Source organism: Ranitomeya imitator, chromosome 1, assembly GCF_032444005.1.
Source record: "Ranitomeya imitator isolate aRanImi1 chromosome 1, aRanImi1.pri, whole genome shotgun sequence".
NCBI lineage: Eukaryota > Metazoa > Chordata > Amphibia > Anura > Dendrobatidae > Ranitomeya > Ranitomeya imitator.
This window is the reverse complement of record NC_091282.1, coordinates 112142380-112162554: the sequence shown is the minus strand read 5'-3', so window position 1 is coordinate 112162554 and position 20175 is coordinate 112142380. Positions and strand designations below refer to the sequence as shown.

The 20175-nt window shown below is 41.6% G+C and overlaps 1 protein-coding gene across 1 annotated transcript in view; it reads left to right on the top strand.

The window, feature by feature from the left end:
• Window positions 1-20175, top strand: part of THBS4 (thrombospondin 4) — a 75120-nt gene that overhangs the window by 47711 nt on the left and 7234 nt on the right. The window contains exons 9-17 of the mRNA XM_069749783.1: window positions 5266-5346; window positions 6936-7091; window positions 8385-8489; window positions 8859-8966; window positions 10749-10908; window positions 11026-11144; window positions 13227-13279; window positions 15830-16023; window positions 16817-16995. Of these exons, the coding sequence (XP_069605884.1) occupies window positions 5266-5346; window positions 6936-7091; window positions 8385-8489; window positions 8859-8966; window positions 10749-10908; window positions 11026-11144; window positions 13227-13279; window positions 15830-16023; window positions 16817-16995 (1155 nt within the window). The remainder of the gene's footprint in view (window positions 1-5265; window positions 5347-6935; window positions 7092-8384; window positions 8490-8858; window positions 8967-10748; window positions 10909-11025; window positions 11145-13226; window positions 13280-15829; window positions 16024-16816; window positions 16996-20175) is intronic.

The window sequence follows — 20175 nt, the reverse complement described above, 5'->3', positions numbered from 1 at the left end:
ATATTTTTTTATCAGTGGAACAAATTTCACAAATGATCTATATTTTATAAAGCTTAGCTTATTTTTCTCACTACCAAGGCCTGTCAGTGTATTTGAGTATTTTGCCATCTACAATGTAGCAGACACACATACATACTGAAAAATATTTGACTTTCTACAGGAAAAATACACAATGTGAACGATTATTTTTAAATTGATGGGAAAACCAAAGTATATGATAATATTTGTGAGGGGAAACTAATACATTGACGACATGGAGCTGAACTTGTGGTTGCCACATTGAGAACTTTGCAGGCAAGCAAGCAGACATGACACACGGCAATCATATGATTGCATTACCTGAGGCTGGCTTCCTGAATCGAAAATGACTAGAATGAGGAAGAATTGTCCGCCATACTTAGGAGGAAGCAAGGGTTCATTTGTATGATTGAAAGATGAGAACTGGAGACTGACAAGGGCCATTTGGCTTCTTCTGGTTCTGCACCATGATCCCTGGTTGCATTTTGTGTCCTTGCATTCCATGAACTTGTAGTAATAGGTGCCAGCATAGTATGTCTCCTGTGTATAAGGTTGTCACCCAGCCAATAAGCCACTGGCCCAGTCAATATTTAGACTGGATGGCCAGGATCAATAAAATACTTTTTTTTTATTGATCCATATGAAAGGACCTTAGAAAAGCACGAATTGACTTGTGTCACTGCGTCTTTGTGTGCACAGAAATGTGCCAGTGTAGGCCCAGCTTTACTATGAGTTGTTTTATTGTGTCTGGATTTCCCAGATAAAAGTGGCAAATCAAATCCTCTTTTTACCTGTGTTGGGATAAAGTAACATAAAAAAAAACTACATAAAGTTAAAAACTACAAAGTTACATAAAAAAAACTGCCACTCACGTAAACCTGGCTGATAAATACAATTTTATAAATCTGCTCTCATGTGTTCTCCCCACCACTAGGGATACTGATAATGGCGCAGATTTGCTATTCAAAAAAAAGTCTAAAAGTAAAGTTAGTCAAATTTAGATGTGACGAATTTAACACTCAGCATAAACCACTGTGATAATCTTTAGACTGTATATTAGTGTATGTTGTAAAATAATATAAGACTGCCCTAATAAATCTGCATCTCAGTGTTGCTCCCAAGGAAGCCTTAAAGGGAACTTGTCAGATCCCCCAATTCCTCCAGACGGCCACCATGTGTTTATTCTTATATTAACATCCTGCCTAACATGCTCTCTCTACAGTATAACTGTATGGCAAAATATAATGTAAAAAATCTGTTTCCAATATGCTAATTAGTTTCCAACTAGTCAAGGGGGCATTTGATTTCCCAGTCTAGTAGGTCCAGTAATAATAATAATAATAATAATCTTTATATAGCGCTAACATATTCCTCAGCGCTTTACAGTTTTGCACACATTATCATCACTGTCCCCGTTGGGGCTTACAATCTAAATTTCCTATCAGTATGTCTTTGGAATGTGGGAGGAAGCCGGAGTACCCAGAGGAAACCCACGCAAACACGGAGAGAACATACAAACTCCTTGCAGATGTTGTCCTTGGTGGGGTTTGAACCCAGGACTCCAGCGCTGCAAGGCTGCAGTGCTAACCACTGCGCCACCGTGCTGCCCAGTGGGTGCGATAAGGCTACGTTCAGATTAGCGTTTCCCGACGCTGCGTCGGGAAACGCAGCGGCGACGCACGCGTCATGCGCCCCTATGTTTTACATGGGGAACGCATGCGTTTTTCTTGTTGCGTTTTCCGACACGTGCGTCGTTTTTGATGCTAGCGTCGGACGCAAGAAAATGCAACAAGTTGCATTTTTCTTGCGTCCGATTTCGTCAAAAAAACGCAGCGTTTTTGCGTGCGTTTGCGCGCGTTTTTGCGTGCGTCGTGCGTTGCGTCGCCGACGCAGCGGCGCGCAACGCTAATCTGAACGTAGCCTAACATGATTTGCTAGAGTTGGCGTCTCCGTTGGCTCTTTGCAGGTCTCATACATGCGCATTGACATCCACCATTTCATGTCAGTGCGCAGTGAAGTCGAGGACATACCGTCGATTTAGGGGCATGGGGGGACCTGTCAGGTTCCCTTTTATCTTGTTAACTATCCCATCTATATGAAGTAAAAGGTGACATATCCAGCATGGGGAGCATGGTGGCTCAGTGGTTAGCACTGTTGCTTTGCAGCCCCACCAAGGACAACATTTGCAAGGAGTTTGTATCTTCTCCCCATGTTTGAGTGGGTTTCCTCCAGGTTCTCCGGTTTCCTCCCACACTCCAAATACATACTCAGGGGCGCACCTGTAATGAGGCCAGTTGAGCACTTTGCCTCAGGCGGCAGTAAAGTCCGTGAAAACAAGGGGTGCAAGCGCGGTACCGCCCCCTGCAGTCAGATAACTTGGTGCCCTGCTCCTGCGTGCATTCCTGTGTTGTCGGTGAGTCAGAAGAGCAAGCTGCGGTCAGGACTCGGGAGGGAGGAGGCTGCCTAGTTGCACTTTCACTATGGGTGGGTTCTGTATGTGGGGGGTGCTGTATGTGGGTGGTGCTGTGCTGTATGTGGGTGGTGCTGTGCTGTATGTGAGAGTGCTGTGCTGTATATGAGGGGTGCTGTGCTGTATATGGGGGTCCTGTTCTGTATATAGGGGTCCTGTGCTGTATTGTATATAGGGGTGCTGTATATGAGGGGTGCTGTGCTGTATATGAGGGGTACTGTGCTGTATATGTGGGGTGCTGTGCTGTATTTGGGGGTGCTGTATATGGGGGATGCTGTATATGGGGGGTACTGTGCTGTAAATGGGGGTGCTAAGCTGTAAATGGGAGTGCTGTATTTTGGGGTGCTGTGCTGTATATTTGGGTGCTGTGCTGTATATGGGGGGTGCTGTATTGTATATAGGTGTGCTGTGCTGTATATGGTGGTGCTGTGCTGTATTGTATATGGGGATGCTATGCTGTATATGGGGGTGCTGTGTTGTATATGGGGGTGCTGTGCTGTATATGGCAGTGCTGTGCTGTATTGTATATGGGGGTGCTGTACTGTATATGGAGGGGGCTGTACTGTATATGGGGTGCTGTGCTGCATATGGGGGGTGCTGTGCTGTATATGGGGTGCTGTGTTGTATATGAGGGGCACTGCGCTGTATATAGGGGTTCTGTGCTGTATATAGGGGTTATGTGCTGTATATGGGGGGTGCTGTATATGTGGGGTGCTGTATATGGCGGTGTTGTATATGGCAGTGCTGTGCTGTATTGTATATAGGGGTGCTGTATATAGGGGGTTCTGTATTTGATGGTGCTGTGCTGTATATGGCGGTGCTGTATTGTATATGGGGCTGCTGTGCTGTATATAGGGGTGCTGTCATGCTGTATATGGTGGTGCTGTGATGTATATGGCAGTGCTGTGCTGTATATGGCAGTGCTGTGCTGTATATCGGGGTGCTGTATATGGCGATACTGTGCTGTATTGTATATGGGGGTGCTCTGCTGTATATGGGGATGCTGTGCTGTATACAGGGGTGCTGTATTGTATATAGGGGTGCTGTATATGGGAATCTGTGCTGTATATGGGGGTGATGTGCTGTAAGCGTTTTAGGCGAAGGAGGCGTGGTCTGTTGGGGAAGATGCGCCATTTTACCAGATTAGTGCAGTGGCAGCTTGTTGATGCTCAGACTGCAGGTTGTTGCATGTGGTGTGTGGATGGTGCTGCATGGTGGACATGTCTGACTGGTCAGTGCCAGGCAGCGGCCACATTGGAGCTGTCCGGAGCTTTGTAGGCATGTGCCAGAGATAATAGGTTGGCAATCAGTGCTGCCTCCTGTGCTCTAAGGATGCAGGACTGTGTCTGCCATCACTGTGTATCTGTATGTTTGTGCCAGGTCTGCCATTGCCGTTAATGATCCTTGTTCTGGATTCTTCTGTGTGGTTCTTGTATGTATGTGTGATGGTGTAATGACCAGAGGTCCGAATAAGATCCAGTGAGTCACAAACCAAGACCAAGGCAGAAATCTCCAACGGTATTTACTCAAAAGCAAAATAATAAAGGTAATATGGAGAATATTAAGGCAGATGCACCCCAAAGATACACTAGCTCAGCAGCAGCTGAAATCACTGTGCCACTCCAAGGTCTCCTGAGAACTGTTTCTATAACAGACTAGTAAGAAATTTACCTAACAGAGCAACTAAAAACAGGAAACAAGTGTAAATTGAATGTAGTGTTATCAAGGGAGCCCCTGGAACGGCACACTGAGTATAACTTACACAACTCTAATATAAGATACACCTCTAAAGTAAAAATTAAACACTCAGAGCAGAGATACCCGGGTATCTATAACTATGGTACCGTATCCTGAGATGGATTTCCTCTCAGGCAGGAATCCGCACAGGCTGCAGCCAGTCCATATCTTCAGCGCCAATAAGTTACAGCAAGCTCCTCTTGTCTTGTCGGCCGATGCCGAGCCCAAACACTGGGGACTTAGTTAGTGGTCTCACGATGTTGTCTCTGCTTCTGTAGCTCCTAGGAATGCTTCCACGACAACCCGTCCGTCTCTGTATCAGCAGTCTGCCCAGACTTGTTTCTCCACTCAATGCACAGGGAATCCACAGACTTCCAAATACGTACTGGGTTTTAGTAAAGTCTCAGTCTTTTCTTAGATCAAGGGTTAGCTCTTCTCCAGGAAACGTTAGCAACAAAAGTCTCTCAAAAGCTTCTTTTCCTCCAGACACACTCGCAGTAAATCCACACACAGTCTCTTTTTAAGATATCACAGCAGCTTCTGCCTTTTCTTACCGCCTTTTTCTCTCAGCTCTCACTTCCTTGTTTCACTTTACACACAAGACACCAGACCCCACCCCCCAGCACACATTGTCTCCGGGAGTTTTGCAGGGTCTGTCCTCTGCTGCAGCAGGCAAAAACCACAGGGTCCTAGTGCCCTCTCAGTGGGACTACAGTTCACTCTCTTACAATGGCGCTGACATACTTGTGTTTGGGGGGGGCGCCATTTTGAAGTTCGCCTCAGGTAGCAGAGAGGCTAGGAGGGTAGGTTCACCCCTGTACATACTGATAGGGGATTTAGATTGTGAGCCCCAATGGGGACAGTGATGACAATGTGTGTACAACACTGTGAAATCTGATGGAAAAAGCTGCCATGATAAAGAAAAACAACATATTCCATTTGGTTGACTTGTTTTCCTTCTGTAGCTTTATCATTTTAGCATATTACAACATATTTAATTCCTCTTAAGTTGATGTGAATTTTTTCATGCTTCCATAAAGATCTGCCTTGATATCAATGAATGCGAAAATGGAGGAAGAAATGGCGGATGTGTTGCTAACTCCATTTGCACAAATACCATGGTAAGTAACCTCCTCACCGTGATCGATATCTGCACTTATAGATGATGGGGAGATTTATGAAAACTCTCTAAAAGAAAAACTCTGTTTTTTGCCCATAGGAACAATCGGGGTGGCTAAGTTGATTATATATTTTTTCAGGAGAACTTGTCCAAAAATTACAACCTAACGCGTTTTACGCCACATTGGGAAAGCATTAGGCTACATTCTTACATTGCTTTTTTGCTGCTTTTTTATGCAGCCAAAACACTATCTCTTGGCAGTAAAAAAAAAAGCTGCAGCCAAAATGCAGGTTTTTCTGCCTTTTTTGCTACTTTTTTTTTTTGCTGCATTTTTCAGGGTCTCAAAATTCAGCTTTGCTTCCACCTTGCAAACATGAACAATACACGGGGTTAGGCCACTAATGAAAGACGTGTGTGAAACCATTAAACATTTTTGGGAAAAAAGGGCAATTTGATCAAATTATTTAGAGGAAAACATTTTAATGTCTGAAAAAATAGTGACTATTCTGAACAAAAAAGCTGGATCATGTATGAACTAAGGTTATATGAGTTCATGAAAAAATACACAATTGTAAATATAAAAAAACGGGGAAATTGAATTGATCGGGCATCGTCTCCTTAACGCATATCATTAATTTAATCATTACTAATTCAATTAAATTGTACTTGGACTCAGGAGATTTAAAATGATTGCTTTACAAAAATAAAGTGCAAATTACATTACTATTAAAAAAAATACATCCATGCTCATCTGAGGATACCAAGACATTTATACTTGGGAACATCACGAAAATAAATGGGTTTCACATCCTGCTGTACCTGCGTTTTTTTCCACCAAAAATGCCACCAAAACGTTTGTTGCATCTTTTGCACATTTTCATTGGTGAAAAATAAGTGAAAAATGGGTGAAATTTTTTTATGGGTGGAAAAACTTTTACAAAAACGCTGAAAAAAAAAATGGTATGCTGCATGTGGTATGTGGTAGATTGATCACCCATAGTTTGTAGGAAATGTAGACCAGTTGCCCATAGCAACCAAATACATCCCATCTCTCATTTCTCAAGTGCATGAAAGCAGTGGCCTAATCGGTGGCCATAGGCATCTGCTCCACTTGCACCAACTTTAATATTTCCACCCCTAATGTTTTTAGCCATTTGCTTGACCTACTCCTTCTACACCCTGGCATGTAGTCATCCTAAATGTGCAGTACAAAACACAGCTGGTACACGAGGTTGAGCCTTCAGGGTGTCTGGTTACGTAGATGTCATGGGGTCAGTGTCCACAGCTGCCTCCGAACCTTCACTCATGGCTCTAGTGCTGCCATGTGTTCTTTAGTTTACAAGTATTTAAGACTTGGACAGGTGGACTATACCGGCTGCTGCTGTTCTAGAATTCCCCAGGGCTTCCATCCCCGGTCCCTGATGGTTGACAGATGGGCATTGGTTCACTTACCAGCTTTGCTACCCCCAGTAACATGCCCATACTGACCATATCAATACCAAATATGATGTGTGATTATGTCTCTGCTCTGTCGTTGTGTGAACATGTAGCTATAAACCAGGATAATAGAAGTTATATTTTGTTACACAGGGTTCTTTCCGCTGTGGACCTTGTAAAGAAGGCTTTGTCGGTGACCAGAGCAAAGGCTGCAATGCAGAGAGGAAGACCTGCTGGAACAGAGGGCAGTACCCCTGCCATGCCAACGCGCAGTGTATTGAAGAGAAGGGTGGAGACATAACCTGTGTTGTGAGTAAAGGGAAATACCGACATTGAATTACAGAAATGTAATGGTACTTTAGACTTGCTGCAGGGATAAATCAGGAGACAGCAAAAGTCTCTACAGGTTTAGTTGCACCATAAAATCGACATGGCATTTCAAATCTGCAACGCAGGGCAAATTTTGCCACAGATTTTGTCTGTATCATGTGGTTAATAATTCGTAAAATCTCGTCTACAATCCTGGTTCTGTAAAACACAATGTATTTTATGCATGCAAATATACAATGGTAAATCCACCGGATCAGGGGCGGATTTAGGCTGGGTTCACATTGCGTTAGTGGGTGTCCGCTAACGGAATCCGTTACATGGCGAAATTGGCGCAATTAACGCTATGTAACGGATCCGTTAGCGCACCCACTGACCGTAATGTGCTAACGGATCGCTAACGTATGCCATTTTTGGCATGCGTCAACGATGTCCCGTTATTTTCGGACGGACCTCGAACACTGCTTGCAGCGTTCAGTGTCCGTTCTTTGCTAGCGCAGATCGGGCATCTGCACTAGCGGGATCGCCAAACGCAATCCCTTTTTGGACATTGCGTTAGCGCATTCCATTAGCGTATCCGCTAAACGGATTGCACTAACGCAATGTGAACCTAGCCTAAGAGTAGCCAGGGCCCCAGGCAGTTTAGAAGGCGCGGACCCCCGGCATCTGATGTATCTTGTAACGTGACATGATCTCCTTTGATAGATCACGTGATTAACACACAGATGCTTTGGTGTCTCAGGTCTGATAAAAGTCATTCTTTTATACTTTTATGAAATTTGATATTGAAAAGATCTCATCAGATTTTGTTCGAGTTTTGTTTACTTTTTGTGCACATTTTATTTTTTCTCTCTATCCTTAAAAACATTTTTGGGGAATTTGCAAATGTGTGACATTTTGCTAAATTTGGCACAGTGTCTGTTGACATATATATATAAAAAAAGTGCACTTAAAATTCCCCTGATAATATTTGACTCCCAAAGATAATATGGATGTCAATAACTTTTCAATAATAACTTTAATTTATGTAGCAGCAAAGTACACCCCAAAGCGCACAACATCAGCCATGGTTCAAAAGGACAAGAATTTCTGAATGACTAGAAAAGGGAAGTGTACACTGCCCATAGATCACAATCTGATGACAGCGGTCTCATTCCTAGCGTTAGAACCTGGGGAAAATGTGAAATATTCATATGGTCTATGAGTTACTCTTCTGCCACCTGGTGGTGAAAACTGTAATTGTACATGAAAAACAATGTTCTTTTTGTCTTACAGTGTGCAGTTGGCTGGGCAGGCAATGGCTACGTCTGTGGTAAAGACACTGATATTGATGGATATCCTGATGCAGCTCTTTTGTGCAGTGATATAAAGTGCAAGAAGGTAGAATTTCTATTTTTAATCTGTTGCAAAAAAAAAAACGGGTTAAGTTCACACGAGTGCTGATCACTCACAGACAGCGCATGGACCAATATTTGCATACATGGCATTGCCCATGGGCGAATTTCCACACGGGCCTTAGAAGAAAAAAAATCTCAAGAATTACAGACCATATTAGTGCATATAAGTAGTCGACCCTTGTCTGCAGAATGCAGACGTGAATGGTCCGCAGAAATCAGCGTTCATCTGGACTAAGCCTAAAGCTGTCACCATGGATTATTGTTGTGCATCTGATAGATGTGTGTGTATATATATATTTATATATACAGTATATACGGTATATAATGTGTGCTATGTGCTTTGCTCTCTCAGGACAATTGTATGTATGTTCCCAACTCTGGCCAGGAAGACACTGACAAGGACGGTATGGGAAATGCCTGCGATGATGATGCAGATGGAGACGGCATTCTGAACGAGCAGGTCATTTGCACTTTTAAGCCTTATTGAATGCTATGGGGAAAGGAAAATGTGATTCCATATCCTAATCCTGGTGTGGTAAAGGGGATCTTCATCCACAAATGACATGGAGCAATATAGTCCGCAATCCAATATAACAAAGTTTATTTAAATGTGTACAGAAAAAAGTTGGCATCTACATCCAAATACATAGTACCAAAAAAGTTGATAGTTGGACACAGGTATAAAAAAAAACATACTGTACATAAAAAAAAGTCTTTAATGGGCGAGAAGACAAATGGATAACCAGAAATTACATACAGTAAATAAATTAAATAAATTTACCTCCTTTTAAAAATTGCTCCATTCTCAAGAATAGAGAGATATTTCACTCCCTAGTGTACAGTTTATTGTCTAGGTTATCGGCCACCCTGCAGTCTCTGAGAGGCTGGTTAGGCGTGTGCAGCACTTGCCGACTCTATGCATGTTAGAGCCTCCTAGCGGCAATCTGAAGCTGACCAGATCACTGGATCCGACCAGATTCAGTCCTCCCAACGCTTATCCCATGCGGCAGAGGTAAAGCTGCAACATGAGAAAGCGCAGAGTTCTGCTGAGCAGCACAATCATGCAACAAGTATCAACTGTCAGTCTTCAGTAGCATGTTGCCCTCAGCAAGCAGGAGGCAGAGGAGCGATGCGCTCCAGAAGTTAGTACATTATAATACCCCTTCAATACTATAGGATTATACCGTGGGGGAGATTTACTAAGCAAAGTGAGTCAAAGTTTTGGCACAAATTGCACCAAAAATAGTAGAATACATATTGTGTACCAGATTTATTGTGTGTTGAATACTTTGATATTTTCCTATGAAGAGTTGTATTTGCTCCGTGTTTTTATGCTTATCTGCTAATCGTGGGCTCTAATTTTTTGAGTGCAACACTGGCTGACGTATGATAGCCGAGATGTGGTGTCAGATAGAGAAAAGTTTCCCTCATGTCGAGCAAGATGCACCAAATATGTCATCAATGGTTGTAAAAATTTGGGCAATTTGTGTCTATCTGGTGTAGTTTTACCCTGTCTTAATTTGGGAAAGTGATAGTAAATTTTCCCCGCTTTGTCAAGGTAAGGCTGAGATCACATCTGTGTTGTGAACTCTGTTTTTTCAGTTCTGCATAAAAGCAGAATCAAAGCAGATGGATCCACCACACATTGGCTTCCAACAAACCCCACTGATAAGTGATGGGGTCCATTGGATTCCACCACGGAGGCCCAACTTTGGATCTGAAAATATATGCATGCTGTAGTATTATTTTTTCCATCAAATTTGATGAGCCTTTGATGCAGATGTGATCACAGACTAAGGCATGATTCAGACAACCATTTTTTTCCCATTTTTTTGGGAATTCATCAGTTTTCATCAGCGTGTTGTTGATTTCCATTCACGAGTTTGATCCACAAATCGGATCAAAACTGGACCTTGTCAGATTTTTTGTGCACAGTTGTTCGTCAAAAAACACAGACAAGAGATGAGCATGAAAATCTATAATAGTTATCTGTTTTATTTGTGAAAAACATGGAAAGAACACTTACGTGAAAAACTGATGTGTGACTGAGGCCTAATGCTGCACCAAGGCAGCAGTCTCTGTCAAACACATCATTGATAGATTGTATTAATTTGTGCCATATCCAAATATCACACATACATTTACAACCAATGTATTTGCGAAACTTCGAAATCTGTTCTTTTTTTTTGCTCCTTGTCTTATTAATATTGTCACTGAGAACTATTTTTTCTTTTTGTTAAAGGATAACTGTGTGCTTGTAGCTAATATTAATCAAAAAAATAGCGATCAAGACATATTTGGGGACGCTTGTGATAATTGCCGATTTAAACTGAACAATGACCAGAGAGACACAGACAATGACGGCGAAGGTGACGCCTGCGATGATGATATGGATGGCGATGGTAAATAGATGATGACATTTCTCTTACTAAAACTTGTATTTCCAATAACGTGAACACACTTTGCTATGGTGAAAATGGAAAACTACCCCATTAATCTGATTAATTTTTATAAAAAAGGTATCAAGAACTTCTTGGACAACTGTCAGCGTGTCCCTAACATAGACCAGAAGGACAAGGATGGAGATGGCGTTGGTGATGCCTGTGACAGCTGCCCTGATATCATTAATCCAAATCAGGTTAGTGGTGGTGGGCTTGAGCGGGAGGATAATGGCTCGCAAATTTGTCTTTTGACCTACAGCTCCTAGAGGTGCATCAAGTACTTTTATGTCCTAGTACCCATGAACAGTGATTGAGTGCCCATTCAGGTTCAACGTGTGCCTACTGGGTTATATTTGGCGTTCATTTGTAAGATGTTCTTACACAGTTCTCCTTATTGATTGGTTGCTGAATGTGAAGATCAACAGTAGAGATAAGAGAATTAATTTGCAGTACTCATGTCTATCTGCCAACTCAGTAATCTGTGACCGCTGGAGGGGAGGCCTGCAAATCTTCGTGCCTCTTGGGATTTCCATCTCTTAAGCTTTAGTCACACTAAACGACTTACCAACGATCACGACCAGCCGTGATCGTTGGTAAGTCGTTGTGTGGTCGCTGGGGAGCTGTCACACAGACAGCTCTCTCCAGCGACCAACGATCAGGGGAAAGACTTTGGCATCGTTGAAACTGTCTTCAACGATGCCGAAGTCCCCCTGCAGCACCCAGGTAACCAGGCTAAACATCGGGTTACTAAGTGCAGGGCCGCGCTTAGTAACCCGATATTTACCCTGGTTACCATTGTAAAAGTAAAAAAAAAAAAAAAAAAACACTACATACTCACATTCTGATGTGCTAATGCACGCGCTGCTGCCGAGAGCTTCCCTGCGCTGACACATTAGCAGCGCTCCTGCCGAAAGCAGTTTTAACCCTGTGGACGCCGGGGGACGTGACAGACATCAGAATGTGAGTATGTACTGTTTTTTTTTTTTTTAACTTTTACAATGGTAACCAGGGTAAATATCAGGTTACTAAGCGCGGCCCTGCACGTAGTAACCTGATATTTACCCTGGTTACAAGTGAACACATCGCTGGATCGGCGTCACACACGCCGATCCAGCGATGACAGCGGGTGATCAGCGACCAAAAAATGGTCCTGATCATTCCCCAATGACCAACGATTTCCCAGCAGGGGCCTGATCGTTGGTCGCTGTCACACATAACGAGATCGTTAGTGGGATCGTTGCTACGTCACCAAAAGCGTGACATTGCAACGATATCGTTAACGATATCGTTATGTGTGACTCCCCCTTTAGTTTGATTATCCAGCCACAAAAAAAATGCAGCATCCCGACTAATCAAAAGAAATCCTGGGAATGTTAGGTGGTATGGTAAGGAGATTCGCAGCAGGACCAGTGGTCATAGAGTACTGACCTGGCCAATAAACCAGAGTCTTGCGAATTGATTCCCCCATCACTAATTAAGAGTAGCCTTTTTCACAATGAGGCACACATGCATGATGGTTGGAAACACTACAGAGAGGCACACTTCAAGGTTGCTATGAGATTGATGGCCACACATTAGCGCTTCCATAGCTCCATACAACTGAATAGAACAGTGGTCAAGCATAGGAAGTTCCGATACAATCACAATGGGCACACAGGACATATATTTTCATGATTAGTTCTGTTTATGAATTAGCCCCTTTACCTTAACGGTTCTCTTTTGGAGCAGTTCTTCATGGAGGTTGTAGACACTGGTACACCGTGGGTCGGTTTGTACCTGGATTGACTTCTGACTTTTACTTGTCCTTCAGCAGTGCTGCCTCAAACTCTCATCCTGTCCATATAAGATGGTATTTGTTGGGTGGCACCACAAACTTCTTATTGTTCTGCCAAGTGTCTCTGGGTTTTCGTATGATCACAATGTCAATCACCACCAGTAGTGAGTGTGCATATGAATAAATCACAAACTCCTGCCGGCGTTCCAGCGAGTTTTAGCGCCACCACTCTCCGATTTATGTCCTCTTCATTGGCCTATCTCGATGCTCGCACTGCCTCATTAAAGCTGACAGCAAGGGAAATTTACTTTGGGGGAGCCCAGTAACTCTGGCAGGGCAGAACATACGGTGATCAGAGAGCGAAGGAGCACCTAATGGCACAGTCTACAGCATGGACACAGATGATGTCAGCATGCTGCCCAATGGCCATATAATCATTATCCAGCCTACATGACTATCACAATGCCAGTATATGATATTCACATATCTCCTCTTGTCTTAATAGTCCGACATTGATAATGACCTGGTGGGAGATTCCTGTGACACTAACCAAGACAGGTATAGTATATTCATCATCGGTGTTACTATGTATGTCTTAAATATGCAAATTGCCTCTTCAGAGAGAAAAAGGACTAGAACTTTAGGGCCACTTATTGGAAGTAGCAATCCTTAAAGTCAATATCATCCCTTTAATGAGCCTTGCCAGATGACTTAGGATAAAAGCCATACCAGAATCTAAATTTGCAGACACGATGTTTGTAGATGCTGCCCTCATCAGTGCAAAGTAAGAAATCTGGTTTAGCAAGGTGAGAGTCTTCGGACCTTGATCCAATGGGTAACATTTCTCCTTGTGGAGAGTGACATGCCATGACTTGCATGCCAATGTGAGCAGGCTTTTAAGCCTTGCAGTACTTCTCTTAGAAATTAAATATGCAAATTGCCTCTTCATGGAGGAAGAGGACCAGAACTCTAGTGCTACCTATTGGAAGAAGCAATCCTAAAAGTCAATATAGACCCTTGCTACATGACTTAATATAAATGCCTACCAGAATCTCATTTTGCAGACACGGTGTTTCAGGAGGCTGCCCATCATCAGTGCAAAGTGTGAGATCTGATTTGGCCAACTGAGAGGTTTCTGACCGGGATCCAAGTGGTAACTCTGTAGAAGGAGAAACTTTACTCTATGTGCGTCTTGTAACACCCATGCATGACACTTTTGTATTCTCTATGTGTGTCTGAAGCATTGGGAATATAGGACTCTCCCATCATTAAGAAACGTTAAAATACATTGGTGTATGTCAAATGACGTACTGATAGGGAATTTGGATTGTGAGGTCCACTAGGAGCAGTGATAATAATGCATTTAAAGCGCTGTGGAATTAATTGTGTTATATAAGCAAGCATAATAAGACTAAAAATTAATCATAGAAATCTCTAAAAAAAAACACGTTATCCTGCAATGGCCACTAGATGGAGTAAAGCGATCAGTAAAAAACTCCCTCTATATAGTGATGAAGATTGGCCAAAGTTTATAGATTGTTTTTAAGGATTGCATTCACAGCCATTCTGCCGAATCTTCAAGGTAAAGTGAAAAAAACAAGATCGGCCAATTACCACAGCCCCTCTCCACTCACAATCAACTTGATGGTACGGCAGTCACAGGTTATTTCACCATGTTTGCTCACATTTGTGACGGGCACAAGGGGGCATTCTTTGCGTCTGGAGGAGAGAAGGTTTTTCCACCAACATAGAAGAGGATTCTTTACTGTTAGGGCAGTGAGAATCTGGAATTGCTTGCCTGAGGAGGTGGTGATGGCGAACTCAGTCGAGGGGTTCAAGAGAGGCCTGGATGTCTTCCTGGAGCAGAACAATATTGTATCATACAATTATTAGGTTCTGTAGAAGGACGTAGATCTGGGTATTTATTATGATGGAATATAGGCTGAACTGGATGGACAAATGTCTTTTTTCGGCCTTACTAACTATGTTACTATGTTACTATGTTACTATTTATATCCTGAATTGCTCCTGCTTGATTATTAACTGCTGACCCCCATTACAATGCCAATGTCAGTCTTCCATAGTCGTAATTAAGTGGCTCAATCGCCGATGTGAACAGTCACAGCTTCCAACGGTTACCCGCAACATGTGGGAAACTAATGGGCAGCCGTTGGCCTGCTGAATGTTCCCGTAACCACCATTTTGTCCTCCTGTGAAACCCATCAAGTGGATGGACTTTACAGGAGAACATATTTTATACTATATACTGCAATACCGTAGCATTGCAGTATATAATACAAGCGGTTGAATTTTCGCAATGCCAGTTGCCAAAAGGGGATTAAAAAATAAAGTAAAAATAAGATTTTTTTGTATAAATATGAAAAACAAGATTAAATATTAAAAAATATAACACTTCAAATCACCACCATTTCACCTGATAAAAATAAAGAAATGACAAAAAAATTTTTGGGTATTGTCGCATCTGTAATAGTCAAAATCTAAATGAATTAACCTGATTGGTAAACGACGTAATAAGTAGAAGAATCAAAATTTCCAGAATTGCAACAACTACAATAAAAAGTGATCAATTTATCGTATCTAACCCAATATGGTACCAATAAAAACTTCACCTTGCCCTCAAAAAAGAAGCCCTCACGCAGCTCCATTGACGGAAACTTGAAGAAGTTGTGGATCTCAAAAATGGCGACACAAGCTACATTTATTCTACGAACTTCCGTCTTTTTTCACCACTAAAATAATATATATATATATATATATATATATATATATATACATATATATGTATATATATATATATACACACAAGACCTGTAGAATCATATTGTCAGGCAATTTTTATGGTGCCATTGAAAACTACAACTGAGCCTTCCCCCCCCAAAAACAAGCCCTCTTGAAGCTTGGGTAATTAAAAAATGAAAGCGCAAAGGGAAGTAAATTAATCATTACCTTTACTGTCATTATTTACTCTCAATCATCGGGTTTCATAAAATACATTTGGGCTAGATTTACATGTCAGGTTTTATTTCCATTTTATGCCCTGTTTGCTGCCTACATGCTACATCATGTCTCTTCATTTCTTCTCCACAGTGATGGAGATGGTCACCAGGACAGCTCAGACAATTGCCCCACAGTCATTAATAGTTCCCAGTTGGACACAGACAAGGACGGCCTGGGAGATGAGTGTGATGATGACGATGATAATGATGGAATACCAGATACCATCCCTCCAGGCCCTGATAACTGCAGACTAGTCCCCAACCCAGGGCAAGAAGATGACAACGGTATGATAACTTTATGATAGTAGATCGTTAGCCAGTGATTTTCTGTTGGATGAAACAGAACCTTTCATGATGTTCACCCTATGAAATCATCATAAAGGGTACAAGAATAATCAACATTTTCAGTCAATTGAAACACAATAAACACATACTCTGCCCAAATCATAAAGATTCAGAGTAAAGAAGAGATCCATATAATTAAAACTCATAACTGCTTTATTAGAAAATAGATTAATACGAATAGATAAAATGTAGAAACAGGGCGCCCAGTCGGGGGCACCGCTACATCCCCAGGAATGTACTTGCTATTCACATGGGAGATCCAACATTAGGCAAAAGATGAGTAGAAATGGCTGATTAACAAAAAATATATATAAATATATATAGAGAGGTCATCATATATGGAAACCAGCTAGATGGGCCAAGGACGGAAGAAGCAAGTATCGAGCACTAGTAGGAAGTAGAGCTAACCGGACCTGAGGCCAGTGCTGATCCCAGAGATCAGGGGATCTTTGTGAATCTAAAAAAATTAATGAGTTGTATTTATATAAGGAACATATCTAACCAAAGTTCAGGAGTGGACAACCACTTTAATGACCTGTTTGTGTAATGTAAGATTGACCCTGGTCCTCCAGAGCTATTTACGATCTTTTTATCTACCCTACACTGCTATATGAGATCTTGAATTTGTGTCACTTCGCTATGAATTCAGAATTCCTATTAAAATAATTGAAAATGGATTTTCATAATCAGACAGACTTAAACTAATGTTTGACATGTCCTGTCTTGTGCCTAGATGATGGAGTTGGAGACATCTGCGAGTCTGACTTTGACCAGGACACAATTATTGACCGCATTGATGTCTGCCCAGAAAATGCTGAGATCACTCTGACCGACTTTAGAGCCTATCAAACTGTGGTTCTTGACCCTGAGGGTGATGCCCAAATTGATCCCAACTGGATTGTTCTGAACCAGGTGAGACATGAGGCATTGAGGATCAGCTGGATGGTGCCAAGCGGCACAGCTCATGGATAGATTGGCAATGCTTCTAGGGAATCCCATTAAACACTGTATCTTTACATTCTTTATAGTCACATGGCACAATTGTGTTTTAATAGGACCACTCCAGGCAAAACTGATATCGGGGTATTAGAGTGTGATGCGTCACATGGGCACTTGCAAAGCTTAATGAAATGTTCGTGTAAATCTGTCCAAGCACAGACCACTAATGAACTGACCGCGGGCCTCCCAACCCAAGAGTGACAGCTTCATGTATTTCTACGAGGCTGTCACGCTTGGTTCAGGAGGAACGCGACCAGTCTGTGTATTGCTGTCCGATCTCAGAATGAAAGAGTTTTAACGATTCTTTTGGCAACATATGAACCCCGCATCCAACAATTAATGCTTTATATTAAGTATTAATTTAGTATTAAAACAAAATGCCATATAGAAAAGTGTTTTGTAATAGGATAATCTCATTTTTAAACCCCTTAAGGATGCAGACAATTTTAATTTTTGCGCTTTAATTTTGTCCCCCAAATCTTCCAAGATTTTTTTGTTTTCTGTTGACATAAATACATGAGGACTTGTTTCTTACAGGATGAGTTGTAGCTTTGAATGACACCATTCACTTTAATGTACTGAAAATAAGAAAAAATTATGGTGAAATGGTGAAAAATAAAACTCAATTCCATCATTGGATTTTTGTTTTTCATTTTAAGGCATTCATTGTGCAGCAAAAAAAATCTGGAAACATGATTCTCCTGATTAGTATGATTTCAGTGATACCAAATGTGTAGAATTTTTGTATTATTATCATTTTAGTGGCTTAAAAAATTCTGAATTTTATAAAAAAAAAGCTGGGTTTGTTGTCACCATTATCCAAGACCCATGACTTTTTTATTTTTCCATCGGTGAAACTGTACCATTTTGGGGTACATTCATACACTTTTTGAAGAGTTGCAGCAACTGCAAATTGCAGTTGTGGTGTTCTTTTTCCTCTAGGGTGTTTATGGACTGTTAAATAATTTTAACATAGTAACATAGTAACATAGTAACATAGTTAGTAAGGCCGAAAAAAGACATTTGTCCATCCAGTTCAGCCTATATTCCATCATAATAAATTCCCAGATCTACGTCCTTCTACAGAACCTAATAATTGTATGATACAATATTGTTCTGCTCCAGGAAGACATCCAGGCCTCTCTTGAACCCCTCGACTGAGTTTGCCATCACCACCTCCTCAGGCAAGCAATTCCAGATTCTCACCGCCCTAACAGTAAAGAATCCTCTTCTATGTTGGTGGAAAAACCTTCTCTCCTCCAGACGCAAAGAATGCCCCCTTGTGCCCGTCACCTTCCTTGGTATAAACAGATCCTCAGCGAGATATTTGTATTGTCCCCTTCTATACTTATACATGGTTATTAGATCGCCCCTCAGTCGTCTTTTTTCTAGACTAAATAATCCTAATTTCGCTAATCTATCTGGGTATTGTAGTTCTTCCATCCCCTTTATTAATTTTGTTGCCCTCCTTTGTACTCTCTCTAGTGTCATTATATCCTTCCTGAGCACCGGTGCCCAAAACTGGACACAGTACTCTATGTGCGGTCTAACTAGGGATTTGTACAGAGGCAGTATAATGCTCTCATCATGTGTATCCAGACCTCTTTTAATGCACCCCATGATCCTGTTTGCCTTGGCAGCTGCTGCCTGGCACTGGATGCTCCAGGTAAGTTTATCATTAACTAGGATCCCCAAGTCCTTCTCCCTGTCAGATTTACCCAGTGGTTTCCCATTCAGTGTGTAATGGTGATATTGATTCCTTCTTCCCATGTGTATAACCTTACATTTATCATTGTTAAACCTCATCTGCCACCTTTCAGCCCAAGTTTCCAACTTATCCAGATCCATCTGTAGCAGAATACTATCTTCTCTTGTATTAACTGCTTTACATAGTTTTGTATCATCTGCAAATATCGATATTTTACTGTGTAAACCTTCTACCAGATCATTAATGAATATGTTGAAGAGAACAGGTCCCAATACTGACCCCTGCGGTACCCCACTGGTCACAGCGACCCAGTTAGAGACTATACCATTTATAACCACCCTCTGCTTTCTATCACTAAGCCAGTTACTAACCCATTTACACACATTTTCCCCCAGACCAAGCATTCTCATTTTGTGTACCAACCTCTTGTGCGGCACGGTATCAATCGCTTTGGAAAAATCGAGATATACCACGTCCAATGACTCACCGTTGTCCAGCCTATAGCTTACCTCTTCATAAAAACTGATTAGATTGGTTTGACAGGAGCGATATCTCATAAACCCATGCTGATATGGAGTTAAACAGTTATTCTCATTGAGATAATCCAGAATAACATCCCTCAGAAACCCTTCAAATATTTTACCAACAATAGAGGTTAGACTTACTGGCCTATAATTTCCAGGTTCACTTTTAGAGCCCTTTTTGAATATTGGCACCACATTTGCTATGCGCCAGTCCTGCGGAACAGACCCCGTCGCTATAGAGTCCCTAAAAATAAGAAATAATGGTTTATCTATTACATTACTTAGTTCTCTTAGTACTCGTGGGTGTATGCCATCCGGACCCGGAGATTTATCTATTTTAATCTTATTTACACGATTTCGCACCTCTTCTTGGGTTAGATTGGTGACCCTTAATATAGGGTTTTCATTGTTTCTTGGGATTTCACCTAGCATTTCATTTTCCACCGTGAATACCGTGGAGAAGAAGGTGTTTAATATGTTAGCTTTTTCCTCGTCATCTACAACCATTCTTTCCTCACTTTTTTTTAAGGGGCCTACATTTTCAGTTTTTATTCTTTTACTATTGATATAGTTGAAGAACAGTTTGGGATTAGTTTTACTCTCCTTAGCAATGTGCTTCTCTGTTTCCTTTATGGCAGCTTTAATTAGTTTTTTAGATAAAGTATTTTTCTCCCTATAGTTTATTAGAGCTTCAATGGTGCCATCCTGCTTTAGTAGTGCAAATGCTTTCTTTTTACTGTTAATTGCCTGTCTTACTTCTTTGTTTAGCCACATTGGGTTTTTCCTATTTCTAGTCCTTTTATTCCCACAAGGTATAAACCGCTTACACTGCCTATTTAGGATGTTCTTAAACATTTCCCA